This window comes from Scyliorhinus torazame, chromosome 17 (genome assembly GCF_047496885.1).
Source record: "Scyliorhinus torazame isolate Kashiwa2021f chromosome 17, sScyTor2.1, whole genome shotgun sequence".
In the NCBI taxonomy this organism is placed as follows: Eukaryota; Metazoa; Chordata; class Chondrichthyes; order Carcharhiniformes; family Scyliorhinidae; genus Scyliorhinus; species Scyliorhinus torazame.
Window position 1 is genome coordinate 134,428,890 of NC_092723.1, and position 26,237 is coordinate 134,455,126.

Here is a 26,237-nt window from a genome sequence, read left to right on the forward strand (position 1 = left end):
ATTCTGTATGCGGATGATTTGTTGCTATATGTGGCGGACCCGGCGGAGGGGATGCCAGAGATAATGCGGATACTTGGGGAGTTTGGGGATTTTTCAGGGTATAAACTGAACATGGGGAAAAGTGAGTTGTTTGTGGTGCATCCAGGGGAGCAGAGCAGAGAGATAGAGGATTTACCGTTGAGGAAGGTAACAAGGGACTTCCGGTACTTGGGGATCCAGATAGCCAAGAATTGGGGTACATTACACAGGCTTAATTTAACGCGGTTGGTGGAACAGATGGAGGAGGACTTTAAGAGATGGGACATGGTGTCCCTGTCATTGGCAGGTAGGGTGCAGGCGGTTAAAATGGTGGTCCTCCCGAGATTCCTTTTTGTGTTTCAGTGCCTCCCGGTGGTGATCACGAAGGCTTTTTTCAAAAGAATCGAGAAGAGTATTATGAGTTTTGTGTGGGCTGGGAAGACCCCGAGAGTGAGGAGGGGATTCTTGCAGCGTAGTAGGGACAGGGGGGGGCTGGCACTACCGAGCCTAAGTGAGTACTACTGGGCCGCCAATGTTTCAATGGTGTGTAAGTGGATGGGAGAAGGGGAGGGAGTGGCGTGGAAGAGATTGGAGAGGGCGTCCTGCAGGGGGACTAGCCTACAAGCAATGGTGACGGCACCGTTGCCGTTCTCACCAAAGAAATACACCACAAGCCCGGTGGTGGTGGTTACATTGAAAATTTGGGGGCAGTGGAGACGGCATAGGGGAAGGACGGGAGCTTCGGTGCGGTCCCCGATAAGAAACAATCATAGGTTCGTTCCGGGGAGAATGGATGGGGGATTTGGAGCATGGCAAAGAGCTGGGGTAGTACAACTGAGAGATCCGTTTGTAGATGGGACGTTTGCGAGTCTGGGAGCGCTGACGGAAAAATATGGGTTGCCCCAAGGAAATGCATTTCGGTACATGCAATTGAGGGCTTATGCGAGGCAACAGGTGAGGGAATTCCCGCAGAAAATACGGAGGCTGGGGATTGAGGGTGATTTAGAGATGTGGATCAGAAATTGGCTAGCTGAAAGAAGACAGAGGGTGGTGGTTGATGGGAAATGTTCAGAATGGAGTTCTGTCACAAGTGGAGTACCACAAGGATCTGTTCTGGGGCCGTTGCTGTTTGTCATTTTTATCAATGACCTAGAGGAAGGCGCAGAAGGGTGGGTGAGTAAATTTGCAGACGATACTAAAGTCGGTGGTGTTGTCGATAGTGTGGAAGGAAGTAGCAGGTTACAGAGGAATATAGATAAGCTGCAGTGCTGGGCTGAGAGGTGGCAAATGGAGTTTAATGTAGAGAAGTGTGAGGTGATTCACTTTGGAAGGAAAAACAGGAATGTGGAATATTTGGCTAATGGAAAAGTTCTTGAAAGTGTGGATGAGCAGAGGGATCTAGGTGTCCATGTACATAGATCCCTGAAGGTTGCCACCCAGGTTGATAGGGTGGTGAAGAAGGCCTATGGAGTGTTGGCCTTTATTGGTAGAGGGATTGAGTTCCGGAGTCAGGAGGTCATGTTGCAGCTGTACAGAACTCTGGTACGGCCGCATTTGGAGTATTGCGTACAGTTCTGGTCACCGCATTATAGGAAGGACGTGGAGGCTTTGGAACGGGTGCAGAGGAGATTTACCAGGATGTTGCCTGGTATGGAGGGAAAATCTTATGAGGAAAGGCTGATGGACTTGAGGTTGTTTTCGTTAGAGAGAAGAAGGTTAAGAGGAGACTTAATAGAGGCATACAAAATGATCAGAGGGTTAGATAGGGTGGACAGTGAGAGCCTTCTCCCGCGGATGGAAATGGCTAGCACGAGGGGACATAGCCTTAAACTGAGGGGTAATAGATATAGGACAGAGGTCAGGGGTAGGTTCTTTATGCAAAGAGTAGTGAGGCCGTGGAATGCCCTACCTGCTACAGTAGTGAACACGCCAACATTGAGGGCATTTAAAAGTTTATTGGATAAACATATGGATGATAATGGTATAGTGTAGGTTAGATGGCTTTTGTTTCGGTGCAACATCGTGGGCCGAAGGGCCTGTACTGCGCTGTATTGTTCTATGTTCTATGTTCTAGCTCCCGACGCAGGAGGTGCAGGATAGAGTGATCTCAGAGACATGGTAAGATGTCGGACATATACAGGGAAATGAGGGACGAGGAGGAGATCATGGTAGATGAGCTGAAAGGGAAATGGGAAGAAGAACTGGGGGAGGAGATTGAGGAGAGGCTGTGGGCTGATGCCCTACGTAGGGTAAACTCATCGTCCTCGTGTGCCAGGCTAAGCCTGATACAATTTAAGGTGTTACACAGGGCGCATATGACTGGAGCACGGCTTAGTACATTTTTTGGGGTAGAGGATATGTGTGCAAGATGCTCGAGAGGCCCAGCGAATCACACCCACATGTTCTGGTCATGCCCGGCACTAGAGGGGTTCTGGGTGGGGGTGGCAAAGGTGCTTTCGAAGGTGGTGGGGGTCCGGGTCGAACCAAGCTGGGGGTTGGCTATATTTGGGGTTGCAGAAGAGCCGGGAGTGCAGGAGGCGAGAGAGGCTGACGTGTTGGCCTTTGCGTCCCTAGTAGCCCGGCGCAGGATACTGTTAATGTGGAAGGAAGCCAAACCCCCGGGTGTGGAGACCTGGATAAACGACATGGCAGGGTTTATAAAGTTAGAACGGATCAAGTTCGTGTTAAGGGGTTCGGCTCAGGGGTTCACCAGGCGGTGGCAACCGTTCGTCGATTACCTCACAGAAAGATAGAGGGAATGGAAAAGAAGTAGACAACAGCAGCAACCCAGGGGGGAGGAGGGGGGGGGGGGGGGGGGGGAGGAATCGGATGGACTCTCAGAGATGTTATTGTATAATATGTATAGGTAATTGTATATTGGATTGTTGGATTGTATTTTTGGAGCGTATTTATTTTGGACAAGACATTTGCCATTCAGTTTTGTTTTTGTTTATATATTATTTATTTATTTGTTTAAAACTGGCCACTGTTATTTATATTGCTTTATTGTTGTGTAAAAGAAACACTATGTACTGTTATGTTTGGCCAAAAATCTTGAATAAAACATATTTAAAAAAAAAAGAATGGCCAAACCCCGATTTAAAATGGCAAACGGAAGAAGCTGATGGGAAAATCAGCCAACAGGATTCAAACAGACAGCTGCAGGTAAAACAGTGTATTCGCCTCTGGAGAAGCCAGACCAAACCGATACCTGCAGCCATCAACATCACAACACCCCAGCAATCTGCATACTAAGCAGCCATCCCCGGGAACAATTGCTACAAATTAGCAACACAAAGCCGACCCAGACCTTTCGGCGCCAGCAGGAGCTGACACAAAGAAAGGTAAACGACCACCCCTCGATCAAGGAATCGCTCCAGTATTGGAGAATATCGAACCAAGTGACTGGGACCAAGTCCAATCACTTGGAACCAGGTACAAGGTCTGCCCCGAGAGGCGGGAAGCCCCATGGGACTATAAGAATAGGGGCCAAGTTCAACTCGACCCTTCTTCTCCTCTCCGCACCCTTCGAGACCCTTCTGCAAGAGAACGCAAGTTTTACTCCAACGATCGCTACCAGATAGGCACTCCTGACTATCGACCTGTACCAGCTTTTGAATCCCGCAGGCTCAGAACCCATTCGAAAGGCCATTCGTTTCCCTGACCTGGTGGGCCATTTCCAAAGTTAAGTATTGGCCTGTTAGTTGTAGGAAGTAGCTTAGAGGTAGAATTAATGTATAAATATTAATTGCTGTATATAATAAATGAGCATTGATTTAACTCTTACTAAGCGGTGTGTTGGATTATTAATCATTACTCGGACTTGAACCACGTGGCGGTATCAGAAAGATATCTGGCAACTCAAGAGCAAAGGTGACAGAATAAGAGCAATTAAACTAAGGCTAAAACGAGCAACAAGGGATGGTGCTCCGGTAGAGGAAGAGGAGGAGCTGGGTGGGGGCCGGGACATTGGCAGAGGCCTTTTGGAGGGTGAACGCGTTCTCGTTGTGTGTGAGGTTAAGCCTCATGCAGTTTAAAGTGGTGCCTCGGGCCCACATGATGATGACGAGGATGACCAGGTTCTTTGCAGGGGTGGAGTTTAGGTACGGGCAGTGCATGGGAGGTGCCTGCGAATCACATCCACATGTTCTGGGCATGTCCAAGACTGAGGAGGTCCTGACAAGGGTTCTTGGACGTGAGGTGCTGGGTGTGTGAGTGTGTCAGAAGAGCAAGGAGTGAGTGTAAGCGTGTTTGTGTGTGTGTGTGGGGGGGGGGGGGGGGGGGGGGAAGAGGCCAATGTATTGGCCTTTGCCTCCTTAATAGCCTGGAGATGGATTTTGTTGGGTTGGCGGGACTTGGAGCTGCCAAAAGTGGGGGTGAGCGACCAGGCAGAATTCCCAAGGTTGGAGAGGGTGAGGAGTTCGCCTGGAGGTGGAAACCATTCACCGATATCTTAAAGGAGAATTGTTGGGTCAGCAAGGGGGAGGGGGGGTTAAAGTGAGAAAGGCGGGGTGTTGGTGTCAGGGGGGTTGGAGGATTGAGGTTGTTGATTGGGGTGAATGTTTTTCTGATATTCTGTGTATATTTGTTAAATGCCTTGAATAAAAATATTTTAAAATAAATAAATAAACAAGATTCTGGGCCAACCGCAACTCTTGGAACAAGAAAATGCAGATAATTTTTGTTTGCATAATTAATAGAGTCAGACATAAGAATAAAAAATTATCTCATGTGTTGTTTCGGAATATAGGAAAGGGAGTTGGCTATTTAGCCCCTCAGGTCTGCTCCACCATTCATAGAATCATAGAATATATAGTGCAGAAGGAGGCCATTTGGCCCATCAAGTCTGCACCAGTTCTTGGAAAAAGCACCCTACCTAAGCCCATATCTCCACCTTATCCCCATTACCTAATAACCCACTTAGCCTTTTTGGACACTTGAGGGCAATTTAACATGGCCAATCCACCTAAATTGCACATCTTTGGACTGATTGATCTTCACAACTTATTTTTCCTGCTTTTGGTCCATATCCCTTGGCATCCATACCGAACCCCAATTTACCAATCTTGGTCTTGAAACACTAGATTGGCCCTTAGCACCACAGCCGTTTGGGTAAAAGTTTATTGAATGAAGTCAACCCTGATCTTGTTTCTGACTGGCCCAGCTCAAATTTTAAGATTATGATCTTTTGTTCTCAATTCTCTGACTGGAAGAAATAGTTTCTCTATATTTACCCTATAAAATTCTTTTCATATTTTAAAAACCTTTAACAGGGCAGCAATAAATCTACTTGCAATGATAGAGTAGCTTTATTTGGTTTCAGTAACCTCAGTTTGTGAAGTATCCAGGGGAGACAGCCAGTATCTTGTTGCCAGCACTTGAAGGATATAATTTTGAGAAGCATCATCACATGACCGTCTGCTCTTGATCATCTAATACATCCATGCCCTGCCTTTCCATGCCAATTGGAAACAGATAGACCTGGTTGACTAAGCCTCGAATCATCCAAATAGCCATTCCCAAACCCAGTGGTTACATGGTCACCATAATAGATACTAGCTTCTTACTCCAGATTTTATTAACAGAATTTATATTACCAGCCTCTGATGGATAGACTCGACATCTGGATTACTAGTCCAGTAACATAATCACTACTCTACCGTTCTCTTAGCCCGGAGAACAGCCTAATTCCTGGAGACTCTGGGGCAACCCAAGATTCCAGAAAAGTTACCAGTCTTAAGTAGTTAACTCACCGGAGTACTTCACCGCCAAAATGATCCATGTTCCGAGGATTTGCAAACCGGTATTTCCTGTTGTATTGACTGAACCACCCCTTGATCTCACTATTTAAAACAGGGCATAAATTCAAAATACATTGTATTATCCATTTATAGAAGATGGCAAATTTTGGCCAGTTTGCCACTGGAGGATCAGGCCACCCAACCATCTAATTCCTGCCACCCCAGGTAATTTTGGACTGTCTTTCAGTGTTTTACACAGTCAACTGCAAATATCTGGGAAAGATAGCAGTAATAGATTAAGAGGCAGCTCAAGAATGCAGGGGAGATGAGACATTAAAACACCTGCACAATTACTACAATCCAGAGGTGAAGATACAGAGTTATGGTAATAGAGACAGAGACAGAGTGTGGAAGAAAGGGAGAGAAATGCAAGCAGGGCTTTTGGGATGAAAAGCCACGAGTGAAGAGCCTAGTTTGTGGACAAATTACATTTTTATGTGTCCATTGCAATTTGTTCCCTAGATAAATTGATATGGAACTTTAAAAAAAAAAAAAAAAAATTTAGTGTACACAATTATTTATTTTCAGTGAAGGGGCAATTTAGCGTGACCAATCGACCTAACCTGCACATCTTTGGGTTGTGGGGGTGAAACCCAGGCAGAGACGGGGAGAATGTGCAAACTCCACACGGACAGTGACCCAGAGCTGGGATCAAACCTGGGACCTCAGCGCCATAGTCAGCTGTGCTAACGACTGGAACACTCTAATCATAATAATAATTTTTTGTCACAAGTCGGCTTACATTAACACGCAGGCACGGGGAGAATGTGCAGACTCCACACAGACAGTGACCCAAGCCGGGATTCGAACCTGGGACCCTGGAGTTGTGAAGCAACAGTGCTATCCACTTAGCTACCGTGCTGCTCATTGAGTAGTAAACATCCATTTTTTAATACGAGAGCTCATTGGAGTGGGGCTATCCAGCACAAACCAGAGAAATGAGAAGGATTTATTTCACTAGAGTGTTATTTAAAATTATGAAGGGTTGGAACAGAGTGGAAATCGATCATTTCAAATATTTACCGATACAGAATTAAGAGAATATTGATATGGACGGCATGGTAGCACAGTGGTTAGCACTGTTGCTTCACAGCGCCAGGGTCCCAGTTTCGCTTCCCGGTTTGGGTCACTGTCTGTGCGGAGTCTGCATGTTCTCCCAGTGTCTGCATGGGTTTCCTCCGGGTGCTCCGGTTTCCTCCCACAAGTCCCAAAAGACATGTTGTTAGGTCATTTGGACATTCTGGATTCTCCCTCTGTGTGCTCGAACAGGCGCCGGAATGTGCCAACTAGGGGCTTTTCACAGTAACTTCATTGCCTTGTTAATGTAAGGCTTGTGACAATAAAGATTATTATAAACAAGGTCAAAAGCAAGATGCATTAGGTGGGTTATAGGGATAGGGTGGGGGAGTAGGCCTAGTTTGAGTGCTCTTTCAGATGTTTGTGCAGACACGATGGGCCAAATGGCCTCCTTCTGCACTGCAGGGATTCTATTATTCTACTTATTATTCTACTTTATGCAAGGCAGTAGCATGAAAAACCATTTCATGAAATAGGGGGATTGTGAGGCTGTCAGTGATTGAAACAGCATCTATCACCATTTAAGAATAGTTTAGGTAGGTATTTCAAGACACGGATATATGTGGGAACAGAGCAAATATAGGATTATAACTACTGCTTTTGTGGAGGATAAATACCAACATGGATTGGTTGGGCTGAAGAACTCATTTGTATTATACTTGCTATGGAATATATTACCACAAGGATCTAACAGAACTGAGATAATCACAATGTTTAAGAGAACCAGGTATATGTTTGAAGTAAAATACTAAAGAGAAATTGAAAGAAAGGGAGAAATTGGGATTGATGAGAGCAGCACAATCACACCAGGCAGTCAGAGTCACCTCCCATACTGAATTTTAAAAATATTTTTATACGCCATTTATGTAAACAGCATATACAAACAAAAACAAGAGCAAGAACAAACAGGAACATCATAATAAATAACTAACTAAACAACACCCACGTACTGAAACGTTGATACATCTGTACACCTCACCTGTTACTTTCTAGAACATGTGTTACTTCAGATTTCATATTTTGAGAAATCCGATGAACCATTTGGTAAATCTCAGCCCCTGCAAATGTGCCTTCTCCTTCACTGTAGAGGGTAATGAACAGACACAGAATTAGCTCAGTGTTTCAACAATATTCTAAAAACAATACAAGAGTATATGCACTATTTGGCAATAGAACTGTACCAAAATGAGAGAGAAAAATTTAAATAGTTATCAAATTGAATATGATGACCATGACATTTAAACTGCTTAGGTATTGTGCAAGATCTATGCTAGCATGGCCGTCTCCCAGTGCTTGGTCTCAAACAACCCAGAACGTAAACCTGCCAAGGCTGGCAACCAGAAAGACTCATTGGCCTTTGCAAATCCAACAAGATTACCCCTGGACTGCAGCTAGCAACACAACACCCAACATCAGGAACAGGGCTGACAACATGGGTCTGATAAAGCAAAGCATAAATGCAGCCATTAGTGCTTCAAAGCATCAGAAAAATATGAGAACACTTAAGAATTTGTAAATCTCCACAATTTTATACTTATATTCCCCTTTCAGTTTTCTCCTCTTTGGATTATCTCTTTCAGTTGGGGATGCAATATTCACAATAGCAGGCATTAGTTCCCATTACCACATTGGTCATTTTCCCAAAGCAAAACTTCAGCAATGGTCCCCGAGCATCCCGAAGCACTAGGCTACACCTGAACATGTATATTGCACCTCTAATGTTACATTATATTTCAAGGTACTCCTCAGGCTTCTTAAAGTGAAAAGAGCAAGATGAAAGAGTTTCAGATTGTGGGGGCAAGATAGCCAAAAGCTTGACCACTGATAATGGGGTGGGGTGATGGTGAGGGTGTGACAAAAGCAGACCAGTTAGATTTGTTGAAAGTACCAACAATGACTTAAGATTGGAAGAACTTGTACAGGTTGGGAGTGATAATGATATGGAGTGACTTGTAGATGAGGGAGAATTTTGAAGTTGTTCTGGGATAGGCAAACAATGAAGGCTCACAATAACAGACAACCTAATTAAGCACGGCTTGTCGAATAGGATGCAGGCAGTGGAGCTCTAGATCGCTTAAAGTTTGTGTAGGATGGATCTTGGGCAGCTGGTGGTTAATCCTGAGGGCATTGATGAGAGTTTTAGTAACAGTGGGATGAGAAAGGAACGGAGACAGAAGGAAGCCATTGATCTTGGTGACAGTTTGGATGGATCTTGGGATGTTTATCTATGTTAACAGCAATATATAAATGCAAGTTGTCTTTGGTTTTGAAGTCAGGCTCAGGGTCAAGTATGGTGTGTATTGTTGGATTCTACTTGAGTTGGGCATTCATTGGGTGAGGGATCAAGTGAAAGCTTTGGCAAAGATGGAAAAAGGTGGCTTTAGTATTGTGACAGTTGACACACAAGTCGTCCAGGACACATCTACCCCAAGCAATTGTCTCCCACCTGCCTAGCTTTAATTCCCACAGATTCCCCACAGCTTCAAGTCAAACTCCTGTGTCGTTGCTTCTTGTGATGTCAGGACACATTTCCCTTCATGACCATCCCAAAAACAAAATTTCAGAAAAGATTATTTACCTCACATTGTTGTCCACGTTAATATTTTTAAATCCCAACATTTGCTGCGATTTTTTTTTCACCTCATTTGTGAATGAGCCTGAGGAAGTGAATGAAAAACGTTAACAGAGAAAGATATTCACACAGAAAGGGTTCCACCCTTCACCAATAAACTCATTCGAGCGTACAGGGATATTTACTTTGTATCAAATATGTTATGGGATTCCTTCAACAGATATAACAAGTTTCTGACTTCAGATTTCACAGGGGTCAGGTACTGCATTGATCACTGCTGCCTACGGCGCTGAGGACTCGGGTTCGATCCCAGCCCCAGGTCACCACCTGTGTGGAGTTTGCACCTCCTCCCCATGTCTGTGTGGGTCTCACCCCCACAACCCAAAGATGTGCAAGTTAGGTCGATTGGCCATGCTAAATTGCCCCTTAATTTAGAAAAAGGTCCTGCATTGACATGATACACATTGTACAAATGTATTCTCTGTAGCAGAGGATAAAGACTAAGGGTGCGATCCTCCCGAACCACAACAAAGTGCTCCCACCAGTGGAAGAGCGGCAGTGCTTCCCGCTGGCACTAGGAGCGCTGGAGAGGAGAGATTCACAGCGTGCAAGTTGGTTATCATTCTGCCCACATGAATCATCCCCAATTCCCTAAGCAAGCGATTCGTTGGAGCTGGGAATCACCATGTTACCTGGACAAGCTGGAGCAACTTTTAAGCACTCCACTCACCACAGGCTGTCATTCCAGCCAAGAAGATGACTACAAGAAAAGGAGCACCAAGGTTCCTGGATGGTGACACCAAAAGGATGCTGGATGCAGTGGCGGATAGGAAGGGCATCCTATTCCCCAGGGTGGGCCACAGACATCACCCATTGGTCATGAACCAAGCCTGGGTTGAGGTGGCAGAGGCAGTAAGTGATGGCAGCATGACCAGGTGGACTGGCATGTGGCGCAGGAAGATGATGAATGGCCTCCTTCGAGCGGTTAGGGTGAGTAACCACCTGTGTGTCCCGGCATCATTCCAGTCCCTACACTTGCAATCTGCCCCATAACCTAGGTAACCCTCACATGCCACCTACCAGTATCCCCCAGGAATCCCCACCACAACCCTTACCCTCATGTGCCACAAGCTATAAACGCCCTGATCCTGGCCTGCCGGTACCTCACAATATCCTATCTGTTTCCCCAAGGATAAAACAGGCCACAACAGGAGGGAGAGTCAGAAGGCAGAGGGGGGGGAGCATTACTTAGATACGCATCCTCACCTCCTCCATGGAACCCGTGGGGGCAGGCAGATGAACAAGCAGTCGCTGACTCCGAGGTCTGCATGCACCAAAGAAGTGAGTGTCCAAACCAACTTAATCCAGTTGTCCGACCTCAAGTGAGCCTTTCATGTTCCTGTCTTGTCTTTCCCAAGAGCTGAACCCATGTCCTTTATATTCCAGGACCCCCACTAGATAAGGCCAGGCCATCCGGACTCCGTGTCCCCTGTCCAACCCCTCAGAAAACTCCGGAGCAGACCTCTGGCAAGGACTTTGAATTCTCAGCACCATTCATCCGCAGCGCAGAGTCAACAGCCTCGGTGGGACATGTTAGCAGACAGGCTCCTGGGTCACCATCTGGCGAGTACCACACACCTGCCGCAACACATCAGACGGAGGCAGGAATTCACGATGGAGCAGCCAGTCAGAGTGCTGCCCAATCCCAGAGAACAGCTGCCCCAAGATTGATGGCACGACTCTGGAAAAGGTGATCCCATCATTGATGCAAATGTAGAAGCAGAACTAGACTTTACAGGAGGGGTGTCAGCAACATTTCAGCACTGCAAATGGAGGAGTCCAATCGCCTTCCAGGTGCAGAAGATATTGTCAACAATGCATGGCACCGTTCCTAGACTATCTCACGGAGCGTTAGAGGAAGGTCGGTCAGCAGCAGCAGCAACCTTTGGGGGGGGTGAGGGGGTGGAGGGGACGTCCTGGGAGGGCGGGGGGGGGGGGACTGCCTGGGAGGGTGGATGAGCAAGAGATAACATGAAGGATTGGGGAAACTGGCACGTACGGGTGAGGGCCAGTATACAAAGCTGTGTAAATATATCATTTTTGCCATGTATATATCTTGCTCTGCGCGATTTCTTGTTTTTTTTTGTTACGAGGGGGGGTTATTGTTTGTAAGGGAGAAAAATTGTGTTAAAAAACTTTAATAAATATATATTTAAAAAAAAGACAATGCATGGCACCCAGGCCAATATTGCAGCGGTGACATCCGCAGTGGAAAGCTAGGGGCAAGGTGTCAAGAGTCATATGTGAGGACGTCCAAGGCTTGGGTCGCACTCCCAGGCACAGATGGACATTGTTGTGGGGCTCCAGAGCTTGGGCCAGTCACAAAGGGTCATGGCTGAGGGCATAGAGGGACGCGCCGCAGAGGAGTCTCTGCAGTCATAAAGGGACATGTCGCAATAACTAGAGAATCCCAGCCCAAGTTATATCAGTGAATATTTTGACTGTAGGTATGTTAAAAGTGAATACTTCTGACATGGTGTAGCTGGCATGACCAGTGTGCAAACTGACACCAAATTAGCATGTTGGAGCAAGTGGTGCAGAATATGACAGTAAGATACTGCAGTTGCTAGAAATCTAAATAAAAACAAAATGTTGTAAATACTCAGCAGGTCTAGCAGCATTGTGGAGGAGGAAGAACAGTTAATGTTTCAGGTTGATGATCTTTCATCAGAACTGGGAAAAGTTTGACGTATAATAGGTCGAAACACATGAAGAAAGGGTAGGAAAAATAAATTAGGAACTGGGGATTGATCGCAGCGTGCCAGTAAAAAGGGACAGAGGTAGTGTTTTAACAAGCGATTCCAATCTGTCTGGTTAAAACACTTGGGAATGAACGATCAGAAACCCGAAGATATGGACGACAGCACTTTCGGACCTCTGAAAGTTGCGTTCGTTGCTGGATTAAAGCCAGAATTGGCAAAGATACGGAAGGTTACTCTGCCCGGGTGGGAGGCCAGAGAAATAACCTTTATGGCATTAGTGGATCGATGTAACCAGTTAGAATGGATATAGCAGCTAAACTCTGAACCATGCAGGGGGGAAACCCAAAGATCTTAGCAACAACAATACGCAAGAAAAACAACCTGGAAAGCGTTATCACTGCGCAAAAGAAGGCCTTTGGGCGCGGATGTGTAAAGAGAAAGGACAACAGGGAAAGAGCCCGACATCTAATCCAAGCACGCTCTGTGATGGCGCGGATGGCCTGGTGCAAAGATTCTTTTTTTAAAAAAAACATTTTATTGAGGCATTTCTATATATATACACATCAAAAACAACCGTGAAAAAACAAGCAAACAGGAACACAAATATTCAAAACAAATAAATGGCGAACACCCCGCCTCCCGCTCCCCAACTCCCGGTAGCACAAGTGGCTTCACAGCGCCAGAGTCCCAGGTTCGATTCCCCGCTGGGTCACTGTCTGTGCGGAGTCTGCACGTTCTCCCAGTGTCTGCGTGGGTTTCCTCCGGTTTCCTCCCACATTCCAAAGACGTGCAGGTTAGGTGGATTGGCCAAAAAGGTTAGGAGGCGCTATTGGGTTACGGGGATAGGGTGGACGTGAGGGCTTAAGTGGGTCGGTGCAGACCCGATGGGCCGAATGGCCTCCTTCTGCACTGTATGTTCTATGTTCCCCTACCTCCTTTTTAAAAACCCCCTCTGCTGACATCTTACTATTTTTATAGAAGTCGATGAACGGCTGCCATCTTCGGGCAAACCTCTCCACGTGAACTTTATCTTCGCCAGCCTGAGGAAATCTGCCGGAGCATTCACCCAAACCCCCGGTTTCGTTGGCCCCGGGTCCCGCCACTCGAATAAGACCAGTCTCCGGGCTACCAGGGAGGCAAAGGCCAAGATGTCGGCCTCTCTCAATCCCTGGACTCCCGGGTTTACTGACACTCTAAAGATCGCTACTTCCGGGCTCGGGACCACCTTCACCCCTGAGCCCACTGACATAACATGGTGAGCCATCGCCAGAATCCCCTAAATTTCGGACAGGCCCAAAGCATGTGGACATGATTTGCGGGCCCACACCTATCCTCCATCCTTTCCAAAAACCTGCTCATCCTAGCCACAGTCATGTGCACCCTGTGACCCACTTTAAACTGAATAAGGCTAAGCCTAGCACACAACGAGGATGCGTTCACTCTTCTCAAAGCCTCCTCCCACAGCTGCGTCTTCACCTCCCTCCCAACTCTTACTCCCACTTACGCTTCACTACCCCGATCGGGGCTCACTCCCAGTCCATCAAATACTCATCAATTTCCGATGCTCTACCCTCACCTACCCCAGTTTTTGACACTACCTTGTCCTGCAGCCCCTGGGACGGGTTAAGGAAAATCCCAAGGCTTTTTACACGTACATAAAAAGCAAGAGGGTAGCCAGGGAAAGGGTTGGCCCACTGAAGGATAGTAGCCATGATGTGGAGATGCCGGCGTTGGACTGGGGTGAGCACAGTACAGTACTGGTACTGTGCCCACTGAAGGATAGGCAAGGGAATCGGTGTGGAGCCAGAGGAAATGGGCGAGGTACTAAATGAATACTTTGCATCAGTATTCACCAAAGAGAAGAAATTGGTAGATGTTGAGTCTGGAGAAGGGTGTGTAGATAGCCTGGGTCACATTGAGATCCAAAAAGACGAGGTGTTGGGTGTCTTAAAAAATATTAAGGTAGATAAGTCCCCAGGGCCTGATGGAATCTACCCCAGAATACTGAAGGAGGCTGGAGAGGAAATTGCTGAGGCCTTGACAGAAATCTTTGGATCCTCGCTGTCTTCAGGGGATGTCCCGGAGGACTGGAGAATAGCCAATGTTGTTCCTCTGTTTAAGAAGGGTAGCAAGGATAATCCCGGGAACTACAGGCCGGTGAGCCTTACTTCAGTGGTAGGGAAATTACTGGAGAGAATTCTTCGAGACAGGATCTACTCCCATTTGGAAGCAAATGGACGTATTAGTGAGAGGCAGCACGGTTTTGTGAAGGGGAGGTCGTGTCTCACTAACTTGATAGAGTTTTTCGAGGAGGTCACTAAGATGATTGATGCAGGTAGGGCAGTGGATGTTGTCTATATGGACTTCAGTAAGGCCTTTGACAAGGTCCCTCATGGTAGACTAGTACAAAAGGTGAAGTCACACGGGATCAGGGATGAGCTGGCAAGGTGGATACAGAACTGGCTAGGCCATAGAAGGCAGAGAGTAGCAATGGAAGGATGCTTTTCTCATTGGAGGGCTGTGACCAGTGGTGTTCCACAGGGATCAGTGCTGGGACCTTTGCTCTTTGTAGTATATAAATGATTTGGAGGAAAATGTAACTGGTCTGATTAGTAAGTTTGCAGACGACACAAAGGTTGGTGGAATTGCGGATAGCGATGAGGACTGTCGGAGGATACAGCAGGATTTAGATTGTTTGGAGACTTGGGCAGAGAGATGGCAGATGGAGTTTAATCCGGACAAATGTGAGGTAATGCATTTTGGAAGGTCTAATGCAGGTAGGGAATATACAGTGAATGGTAGAACCCTCAAGAGTATTGAAAGTCAAAGAGATCTAGGAGTACAGGTACACAGGTCATTGAAAGGGGCAACACAGGTGGAGAAGGTAGTCAAGAAGGCATACGGCATGCTTGCCTTCATTGGCCGGGGCATTGAGTATAAGAATTGGCAAGTCATGTTGCAGCTGTATAGAACCTTAGTTAGGCCACACTTGGAGTATAGTGTTCAATTCTGGTCGTCACACTACCAGAAGGATGTGGAGGCTTTAGAGAGGGTGCAGAAGAGATTTACCAGAATGTTGCCTGGTATGGAGGGCATTAGCTATGAGGAGCGGTTGAATAAACTCGGTTTGTTCTCACTGGAACGAAGGAGGTTGAGGGGAGACCTGATAGAGGTATACAAAATTATGAGGAGCATAGACAGAGTGGATAGTCAGAGGCTTTTCCCCAGGGTAGAAGGGTCAATTACTAGGGGGCATAGGTTTAAGATGAGAGGGGCAAGGTTTAGAGGAGATGTACGAGGCAAGTTTTTTTTACACAGAGGGTAGTGGGTGCCTGGAACCCGCTGCCGGAGGAGGTGGTGGAAGCAGGGACGATAGGGACATTTAAGGGGCATCTTGACAAATACATGAATAGGATGGGAATAGAGGGATACGGACCCAGGAAGTGTAGAAGATTGTAGTTTAGTCGGGCAACATGGTCGGCACGGGCTTGGAGGGCCGAAGGGCCTGTTCCTGTGCGGTAGATTTCTTTGTTCTTTGTTCTTGCTTCCTGACAAAATCCCTCACCTGTAAATACCGGAACCCATTCCCGGCAGGCAACTCAAATTCCTCCACCAACCCCTCCAAGCTCCCCCCCAAGAATAGACCCCCAAACCTCTCACTCCCGGCCCGTTGCCACCCCCGAAAACCACCATCCAGACCCCCCGGAGCAAACCCATGATTCCCACAGATCGGTGCCCAAACCAAGACCTCCTCCAGTCCCCGCTGCTGCAGCCACTACCGGGCTTGTGGAATACCTCACCGGTGAGAACGGCAGAGGTGCCCCTAAACTCGAGTCCTTACAAAAGGCTGCCTCCATCCGCTCCCATACCAACCCCTCCCTCACTACCCACTTCCTGACCATGGCGATATTCGCCGCCGAGTAATAATTCATCAAATTTGGGAGAGCCAACCTCGCCCCGCTCCAGCAGCACCTTTTTTATCCACACAAACAAACCACAATATCAGTTCATTCACCCTCCTAAAAAACAAATGAAGATTGAGAGATTCTGGAACACAAATAAGAACCTCAGGAGAACCGCCATCTTCACCGATTGCACCCATCCCGCCAGCGATAGCGGAAGCTCATCCCACCTCTTAAAATCCCCCTTCATCTGTTCCACCAACTGAGTCAGATTCAGTTTATGCAGCCGTCACCTGAATGCCCAAAACCTAAGGTTCGCCCCACTACTCTAAACGGCAGCTCCCTCAGGCTCCTCTCCTGCCCCCTCGTTTGGATCATAAAAACCTCGCTCTTTCCCATTGATAGAAATTGGCTTTCTAGTTAGCTATGGATGATATAGGCCTATGGATGATATAGGCCAAAGGTTTAATCGAGAACTCATTAAGAGTAATAACTAAATCATATTATCCATGAGAGTGAGGAAAGCCGAATAGCTGGGAACATTTTGCAAGTTGCTTGAGAGTTGCTTAAGATTTGCTTAAGATTGTAAGAACCGTGACGTCAAATAGCTAAAAGGCCCCATTGTGTGAAAGAATGGGCAGTTCCATTTCTATGGTAACAACCAGTCTAGGGTGATAAGTCCTAGCGAAGAATGTGTTTTTCTCAACTGACGGTATGGGAAAGTTTGTATCAATATATTTAAATACATATCTCTCTTAAATTGACAGACAGACAGTTTGGCCGAAGAGTGGATTATAAATTAGTTAAAGCCAATCACAGCTGTGAAGACGACAAAACCTGAAGATTACAATCTTCTTAAAAATCACTTGTCGGGATGGAAAAATCCATTCCGGAATCACTCTCTCTCTCTATTTCTGAAACCTATGTCTTTGCTGCTGCCTTTACTGTAGCCATCTTTCTTTTGTTTAAATCACTCAGTAATTTTATACGGTGTATTATGATTTGAAGAAATTACTACGATCTGTATTTTAAAACTCAACCACTGTATTCGCTAAAGACAATTAATCTGACTAGCTTGCTAAAGGGCTAGTCGGAATTCTCGTAATGCTGTATTGAAAATAAAGTTACCAGTGGGCACTACAGCTGACTAATAAAGTTCCAGTGGACTTTGCCAAAAAGCACAGATTTGACCTCTGTTATTTGGGAACTGAGAAGGGATAACAGATATCCAGGTTTCCGGATAGACACAGAGATCCATCACCCATATTCAATTTGTACCCCTAGAACTGACCAAATTCTTCCAATATGGCCATAATCCCCCCAACAACTTCCAAATGATTTGATATGTAGAGCAGTAAATCGTACGCGTACAACAAGACCCTATGCTTCACCCCCCTCCTCTGCCAATCCCCTGACACTCTCAGTGACATTGCCAATGGCTCTATAGTCAAGGCAAAGTTCAGTGGGGGGAGTGGGCACCCCTGCCTCGTCCCATGTGCAACTGGAAATACTCCAAACTCACACGGTTTGTTCGCACACTCGCTGTCGGCACCCGGTATAACAGCTGGACCCAATCCACAAACCACTGCCCAAGCCCAAACCGCCCCTGCACCTCCCACAATTAGTCCCACTCCACCCAATCGAAGGCCTTTGCTGCATCCATGGTGACCACCACCTCCACACTTCGCCCCTCCGGGGCATCACTATAACATTTAGCAACCGCCTGATGTTAGCCGCCAGATGCCTCCCCTTAAAAAAACTCCGTTTGGTCCTCCCCTATCACCCCAGCAACTTAGCGTCCACATTTAATAATGAAATTGGCTGGTAAGACCCACACAATCCCTCTTTAAATTAAGGAGATCGAGGCCTGCGATATTTTTGGGGGGGGGGGGGGGGGGGGGGTGTGGGGGGACAACCCCTGTTCCCTCACATCATTGAATGCCATTACCAGCAGGGGCCCCAAGTCTTCCGAAAACGTTTTATAGAATGCCACCGGGAACCCGTCCAGACCTTCCCCGCCTGCATCGCCCCATACCCTCACCCATACCCTTCAACACCTCCACCAGCCCAACAGGGGCTCCCAATCTCTCCATCAGGTCCTCTTCCACCCCAGGGAACTCCAACCCATCCAAAAAAAATGCCTCATTCCCTCCACCCCGGCTAGGGTCTCTGACTCATACAATCTCTTATAAAAGTCTTCAAACACCCCATTCATTCCACTAGATCCAAGACAGTGTTCCCCCTCCTATCCTTCACCTTTCCGATCTGCCTCGCCGCCTCCCACTTCCTCAAACAATGTGCCAACATCCTACTTGCCTTTTCCCCATATTCATAGACTACCCACTTAGCCCTCCTCAACTGCCCCACCGCCTTACCTGTGGATATCAATTTCTGTCGCTTCCTCAACAACCCTCCTCCACGGCCTCCGAATACCTCCTGTGCACCTGCAGAATCTTATTAATTAACCTCGCCATCTCTACCCACTCGGTCTTGTCCCTATGCGTCCATATTGAAATAACCTCTAACCTCCACCCCCCCCCCCCCCACCACTGCCTTCAGTGCCTCCCATAGCGTGGTGGCCGAAACCTCACCCGTGTCATTCAGCTCCACATATCCCCGAATAGCAGCCCTCACCCGCTCACAAACCTCATCTGCCAAAAATCCCACATCCAACCTCCGCTGCGGGCGGTGTGACCGTCCCCCCCCACCCCGGTCCAAAACCACAATTGCCAAGTACTCCGAACCGACCACCCCCGCCAACAACGTCCTGTCCATCACAAAGTAGTCGATCTGGAGTACACCCTGTATACATGGGCGAAAAACAAAAATTACTTTTCCCTCGGCCTCCCAAACGTTCCATAAACCATTTCTTTTTTTAAAAAAATATATTTATTCAAATTTTCCAACAAAGTTTCAACAAAAACCGCCCCCCCCCCCCCAACAAGAAAAAAGAAACAAAAACACAACAATCAGAAATTATACATTGTATTTCCCCCATATAACATTTAAAAGCACAAATAGGGAAAACCCCTGACCTTCACCCAAACGCCACCTCAAAAGAACCCCCCCCCTCCCTTGGGCTGCTGCTGCTGCTGACCTCCTCCTAACGCTCCGCGAGATAGTCTAGGAACGGTTGCCACTGCCTGGAGAACCCTTGCAAACTTTATCCTCTCCAGCTTGATGAACCCTGCCATGCCATTGATCCAAGCTTCCACACTAGGGGGCTTTGCATCTTTCCATAGTCGCAAAATCCTCCGCTGGGCTACCAGGGACGCAAAGGCCAGAATACCTGCCTCTTTCGCCTCCTGCACTCCCGGCTCGTCCAATACCCCAAATAATGCCAATCCCCAGCTCGGCTTGACCCGGGCGTTCACCACCTTGAACATAGTCCTCGCAAAACCGCTCCAAAACCCATCCAGCGCCGGGCACGACCAGAACATATGGACGTGATTTGCTGGGCTCCCCGAGCACCTCCCACATCTGTCCTCCACCCCAAAGAACCTACTCAACCTCGCGCCTGTCATATGCGCTCTGAGAGTAACTTTGAACTGTATTAGGCTGAGCCTGGCGCAAAAGGAGGAAGAATTAACCCTACTCAGGACATCAGCCCACAGACCCTCATCGGTCTCCTCCCCAAGCTCCTCCTCCCACTTGCCCTTTAGCTCCTCACTCGAGGCCTCCTCCTCTTCCTTCACCTCCTGGTAAATCGCCAAAACCTTGCCTTCTCCAACCCATACACCCGAAATCATCCTGTCCTGAATCCCACGTGCCGGAAGCAACGGGAATTCCCTCACCTGCCACCTCACAAACGCCCTCACTTGCATGTACCTGAAAGCGTTTCCCGGGAGTAGCCCAAACTTCTCCACCAGCGCCCCTAGGCTCGCAAACGTCCCATCGATGAACAGGTCCCCCATTCTTCTAATCCCTGCCCGATGCCAGCTCCAAAACCCCCCATCCATCCTTCCAGGGACGAACCGATGATTCTCCCGAATCGGTGACCAAACCGAGGCTCCCATCTCGCCCGTGTCGCCTCCACTGCCCCCAGATCTTCAGCGTCGCCGCCACCACCTGACTCATGGTGTACCTTGTCGGCGAGAGCGGCAGCGGTGCCGTCACCAGAGCCCTCAGGCTCGTGCCCACACAGGACGCCATCTCTAGCCTCTTCCACGCCACCCCTTCTCCCTCCATTATCCACTTGCGGATCATCGCCACATTGGCAGCCCAATAATAGCCACACAAATTCGGCAGCGCCAGCCCCCCTCCCCACTGTCCCTGCTACGCTCCAGAAATACTCTCTTCACCCTCGGGGTCTTATTCGCCCACACAAATCCCATGATGCTCCTGCTTACCCGTTTGAAAAGGGCCTTGGGGATCAAAATGGGAAGGCGCGGGAACACAAAGAGGAACCTCGGGAGGACCGTCATTTTGACCAACTGCACCCTACCCGCTAGTGAAATTGGCAGCATATTCCATCTTTTAAAATCCTCCTCCATCTGCTCCACCAACCACGTCAAATTGAGCTTGTGCAGGGCCCCCCAGCTCCTAGCTACTTGGATCCCTCGGTACCGAAAGCTCCTTTCTGCCCTCTTCAGCGGTAGCTCGTCTATCCCTCCTCCCTGGTCCCCTGAATGCACCACAAAGAGCTCACTCTTCCGTACGTTGAGTTTATACCCCGAAAAGTCCCCAAACTCCTTTAGGATCCGCATGACCTCTGCCATCCCCTCCACTGGATCCGCAACATACAACAACAGGTCATCGGCATACAACGACACCCGGTGTTCCTCTCCCCCCCCCCCCCAGACCAATCCCCTCCATTTCCTGGATTCCCTCAGTGCCATGGCCAGCGGCTCAATTGCCAGTACAAACAACAAGGGGGATAGGGGGCACCCCTGTCTCATCCCCCGGTACAGCCGAAGGTACTGCGACCTCCGCCGGTTCGTAGCCACATTCGCCACCGGGGCTCTATATAGCAGCCTGACCCAACTGATGAACCCCTCCCCGAACCCAAACCTCCGCAACACTTTCCAAAGAAACTCCCACTCCACCCGATCAAAGGCCTTCTCCGCCTCCATAGCTGCCACTACCTCTGCTTCCCCCTCCACCGAGGGCATCATAATCACATTGAGGAGCCTCCGCACATTTGTATTTAGCGGCCTACCCTTCACAAATCCCGTCTGGTCCTCATGAATCACCCCCGGGACACAGTCCTCAATTCTCGTAGCCAGCACCTTCACCAGCAACTTAGCATCAACATTGGAGGAGCGAGATAGGTCTATATGACCCACATTGCAATGGATCCTTCTCCCGCTTCAAGATCAAAGAAATCAGCGCCCTGGACATTGTCGGGGGCAAGGTCCCCCCCTCCCTCGCCTTATTGAAAGTCCTCACTAGCAACGGGCACAGCAGGTCCTGTAGAATTCAACCGGGAACCCATACGGCCCCGGGGCCTTCCCCGCCTGCATGCTCCCAATCCTTTAACCAGCTCCTCCAGCCCAATCGGCGCCCCCAAACCAACCACCTCCTCCTCCTCCTCCACCCTCGGGAACCTCAGCTGATCCAGGAATCGTCGCATCCCCTCCTCCCCCGCTGGGGGCTCAGACCTGTACAGATCCCCATAGAAGTCCCTAAATATCTTGTTTATTCTCACCGCACTCCGCACCGTATTCCCCCCTCTATCCGTGACTCCACCAATCTCCCTCGCTGCCTCCCTCTTACGAAGCTGACGTGCCAGCATCCGACTTGCCTTCTCCCCATATTCATACGCCACCCCCTGCGCTTTCCTCCACTGTGCCTCTCCTTTCCCCGTGGTCAACAGGTCGAATTCCGTCTGGAGGTTCCATCGCTCCCTAAGTAGCCCCTCCTCGGGGGCCTCTGCATACCTCCTGTCCACCCTTAAAAACTCCCCCACCAACCTCCCCCTCCCCTCTCTCTTCTCCCTGTGGGCCCTAATGGAGATTAGCTCTCCCCTGACCACCGCCTTCAACGCCTCCCAAACTAACCCCACTTGCACCTTCCCCGTTGTCGTTGGCCTCCAAGTATCTTTCAATACGCCCCCGCACCCGCCCACACACCCCTCATCCGCCAACAGTCCCACATCGAGGCACCACAGCGGGCGCTGGTCCCTCGCCTCCCCCAACTCTCGCTCCACCCAATGCGGGGCATGGTCCGAGATGGCTATGGCCGAATATTCCATTCTCTCCACTTTCGGGATTAGCGCCCGACTCAAAATGAAAAAGTCTATCCGGGAGTAGGCTCTATGGACGTGGGAAAAGAAGGAAAATTCCCTGGCCTGCAGCCTGGCAAACCTCCATGGATCCACTCCCCCATCTGGTCTATAAACCCCCTAAGCACCTTGGCCGCAGCCGGTCTCTTACCCGTCCTGGACCTAGAACGGTCCAGTGCTGGGTCCAGCACCGTGTTGAAGACCCCCCATTATCAAGCGTCCTACCTCCAGATCTGGAATCCGACCCAGCATGCGTTTCATAAATCCGGCATCATCCCAATTCGGGGCATATACGTTAACCAGTACCACCCGCACCCCCTGCAACCTACCACTCACCATCACATATCGACCTCCATTATCCACTACAATATTCAGTGCCTCGAACGACACCCGCTTCCCCACCAGTATTGCAACCTCTCTGTTCTTCGCATCCAGCCCTGAATGAAAGATCTGCCCTACCCATCCCTTTCTCAGCCTAACCTGATCTGCCACCTTCAGATGTGTCTCCTGCAGCATAACCACATCTGCCTTCAGTCCCTTTAAGGGCCCTCTTGACCGGCCCGTTCAGGCCCCTCACATTCCAAGTTATCAGCCGGAAAGGGGGAATACCCTGCCGACTAGCCATCTCCTTTTCTAGGCCAGCCACGTGCCCGCACCCTCCAGTCCCCAAGGCGGCGGACCCCCGCCCCGACTACCTCTCCTACTTCCAGCTCCCCTTTGGCCAATGCAGCAGCAACCCATTTCCCCCCCTCCCCCCCTCCCCCCTCCCCCCCCCCCCGCTAGATCCTCATCTAACCATTTTGCTCCCCCCATGACACTCCCTAAGTCAGCTGACTCCTGCTGACCCCGGCCTCTCCTGCCATTCCATCGACCCCCCAGTGTGAGAATCCCCCCACCCCTTGGCAGTCAATGTGCGCTCCTTTCCAGCACCGCCCCTTCCCCCCCCCCCCTGGCCCGCCCCCATCCTTCCCTAACGCGGGAAAAAAGCCCGCGCTCCACAAACCCTTTCAATTCCCTCACCACCGCCGATACCCTCCTCGATCGATCGATCGAATTTTGGCTCAGGAACAGTGTTAAACGAACCCGCCCCCCCCCAAAATCAACCGGTCCGAGTCTGGGTCTTGGATCTTCCCCAGCACCAGTCTCATAAACTTAACATTGTCCTAATTCGGGGCCTAAACATTCATCAACACCACCGACATCCCCTCCAATTTCCCACTCACCATAACGAACCTCTCCCCAGAGTCTGCCACTGTTCCCCACTTCAAAAGCTACCCGTTTATTTACCAAGACCGTCACCCCCTCGATTTAAATCCAAACCCGAATGAAAGACCTGCCCTACCCGCCCTTTCCTTAGCTTAGTTTGATCCCCAATCTTCAAGTGCTTTGCCTGCAAAAATGCCACATCCGTTTAAGCTCCTCAAATGTGCAAACACGCAGGCCCTCTTGACTGGCCCATTCAACCCTCTCATATTCCATGTGATCAACCTGTTCAGGGGACTCCCCGACCCGTTTCTCCTCCCCACGAATCAACCATAGCCCCTCCTGCGCCAGCCTCCGGCCCGCATCCCGCACCCCCAGCATCAGGCCCGCCCTCGGATGTCTACCGCCAACAACCCCCTCATACCATATTTCAGAAGCCCTTTCCCTGTCAGCACCACCCCCCCCACCCCCCCCTCCCACCTCCCCCTCCCAACAGAACAATCCCAACCCCCATCAACACTCTAACCATCTGGTCACCCCCCATTGCGCTACTGTGAACTAGCCCGCCCAGCTAGCCTGGCAACCCTCGCCCATGGTGCCTAGCTTCCTATCACCCACTGATTCCCCTCCCCTGCCCCTTCAAACACTATCTTGGTGCAAACTACAATATCACCAACCAAAAACCGAAAGAAAAATAAAACAGCCCCCAGAGAAAAAACAGAGCCCAATACCCTCACCCACGACCCCCTCCCCCCACCCAAAAAGAAAAAACCTCGACCTCCCCGGACAGGGAGAACAAACCTCCCCAAAACACCTCCTCCAAAGTACAATGTCCTCCTTCTCCTGCCGGTGCATTGTCTCTCACAAACTCCATCTCTTCCTCCGGTGACCATAAATAATATTCCAGACCATTGTAGGTCACACAGATGTGGACCGTGTACAGCATCCTGAATTTCACCTCCTTCTTAAAGAGGGCAGCTTTCATACTTTAGAGCCTGCTCTCAGCTTGGCCAGCTCTGCTCCCGGGTCCTGGAATACTTGAAGTTCGCTGCCCTCCCAGGTACATCGTCTGGTCTGCTTGGCCCACCTCAGGATCTGTTCCTTATCAAGGAACCGATGCACACGCACTACCATCGCCCTCGGCGGCTCGTTACCCTGCAGCTTCCTCATCGTCTGCAGTGTATGTCTGGTCCACCTCCACGGGCTGTCCGAAGACCCTCTCTTCCAGCATCTTCTCCAGCATCTAGGCTACGTACAAGCCAGCGTCCGCTCCCTTAATGCCCTGTGGCAACCCCACGATCCTCAGGTTCTGTCTCCAGCAGCGGTTGTTCAGATCTTCTACCTTCTCCTGAAGCCGCTACTGGCTATCTCGCATCACCCCCATCTCGGCCGCCAACGAGACAAGCTGCTTTTCATGCTCCCCCGCCATCTCCTCCACCTTCTGAATCGCCTGGCTTTGAGACTTCAGCCTTAGCTCCACACGGCCGATCCCCACCTTTAGCGGATCCATCGTCCTGGCCAGGTCCTCCAGAGACTACTTTCTCTGCTGGGTGTACGTCTCGTTCAAGAGGTCCACCAGCTGCTCCATAGACCATTGAGATGGTAGGGCCGATCCATTACCCTTCGCCATCTACCCCTGTGCCGCAGGAAATGTTTCTCGCTCCGACAGCTCCTTTCACCCAAAACCACTTCTGGTGCATGAATCCATCCACCGGTGGAATAAACTCTTCCTCCATCACTCCTGCACCCTTTTCCATCAACACATGCACCCGGTAAATCGGGGAAAAGGCCCCAAAACACCACTACATGCAGGGTCTGCCAAATGTTCGACCATTCACACCATGGCCGCCACTGGAATTCGACCTGGTGCAAAGATTCAAGCAGCTTACACCACCGCAACAGGAGTTGCTGAAGTTGCAAAAAAAAAAACTAGGGTAACACAGCCTCGATCTCCCAGCACCTCTCCTGGCATTTATCCAACAGTGAGATGGATTGTATATCACTGTGAGGGTGAGATACAAGTTGCTCATGTGGCTGGGGGATAGATTTTTAAGAAGAACTCAACCCATACTCATTGGACTTGGCCCACATGAATTGACCACACCAATTTGGGTGGGTCAAGTGGGACCACCACGCCTTGGCCCCAGGCATTGCTAATAGTCCTGTGCAGTATTAGGGCACTCCTAATAAAACTACGGGTCTGAGTACATTTGAAATTATAACAAGAATACCCATGTCCCAGGAACAATTGATTTGCGAAAAGCCGATTGTCACTTGTTGAGTGATGCCTTATTAAGAATATTGTCAGAATCTTAACAAATGCTATTAGTTCTGCTTCTCAACAGGTATCGATGGTCTCGTCCATGTGGAGTCTGCACATTCTCCCCGTCTTCGTGGGCTTCACCCTCACAACCTAAAGATGTGCAGGTTAGGTGGGTTGGCCATGCTAAATTGCCCTTTAATTGGAAAAATCTAATTGGGTACTCTAAATTCTTTTTTTTTTTTTTTTTTTTTAAAAAGGTATCGGCGGCCTGGGGAGATCCATCAGAAGGAGGACACAACATTGTCCCGAGTTTGGGTTTATGTGAAGAAAGTACAAAAGGAACCTCTGGATGCTAAGTGGGAAGGACCCTATCAAGTGTTACTGACCACCCACGCTGCTGTTAAAGTCCAGGGGAA

At 49.2% G+C, this 26,237-nt stretch overlaps 1 protein-coding gene across 6 annotated transcripts in view; it reads right to left on the bottom strand.

Moving 5' to 3' along the window:
* The window catches only part of LOC140394161 (hexosaminidase D-like), a 170,285-nt gene that overhangs the window by 27,035 nt on the left and 117,013 nt on the right, over positions 1–26,237 (bottom strand). For all 6 annotated transcript variants that reach the window (XM_072481089.1, XM_072481090.1, XM_072481093.1 and 3 more), the window contains 3 exons: positions 9,475–9,553; positions 7,876–7,977; positions 5,772–5,861 (listed from right to left, as the gene is read on the bottom strand). In XM_072481089.1, coding sequence (XP_072337190.1) covers positions 5,772–5,861; positions 7,876–7,977; positions 9,475–9,553 — 271 coding nt within the window. The remainder of the gene's footprint in view (positions 1–5,771; positions 5,862–7,875; positions 7,978–9,474; positions 9,554–26,237) is intronic.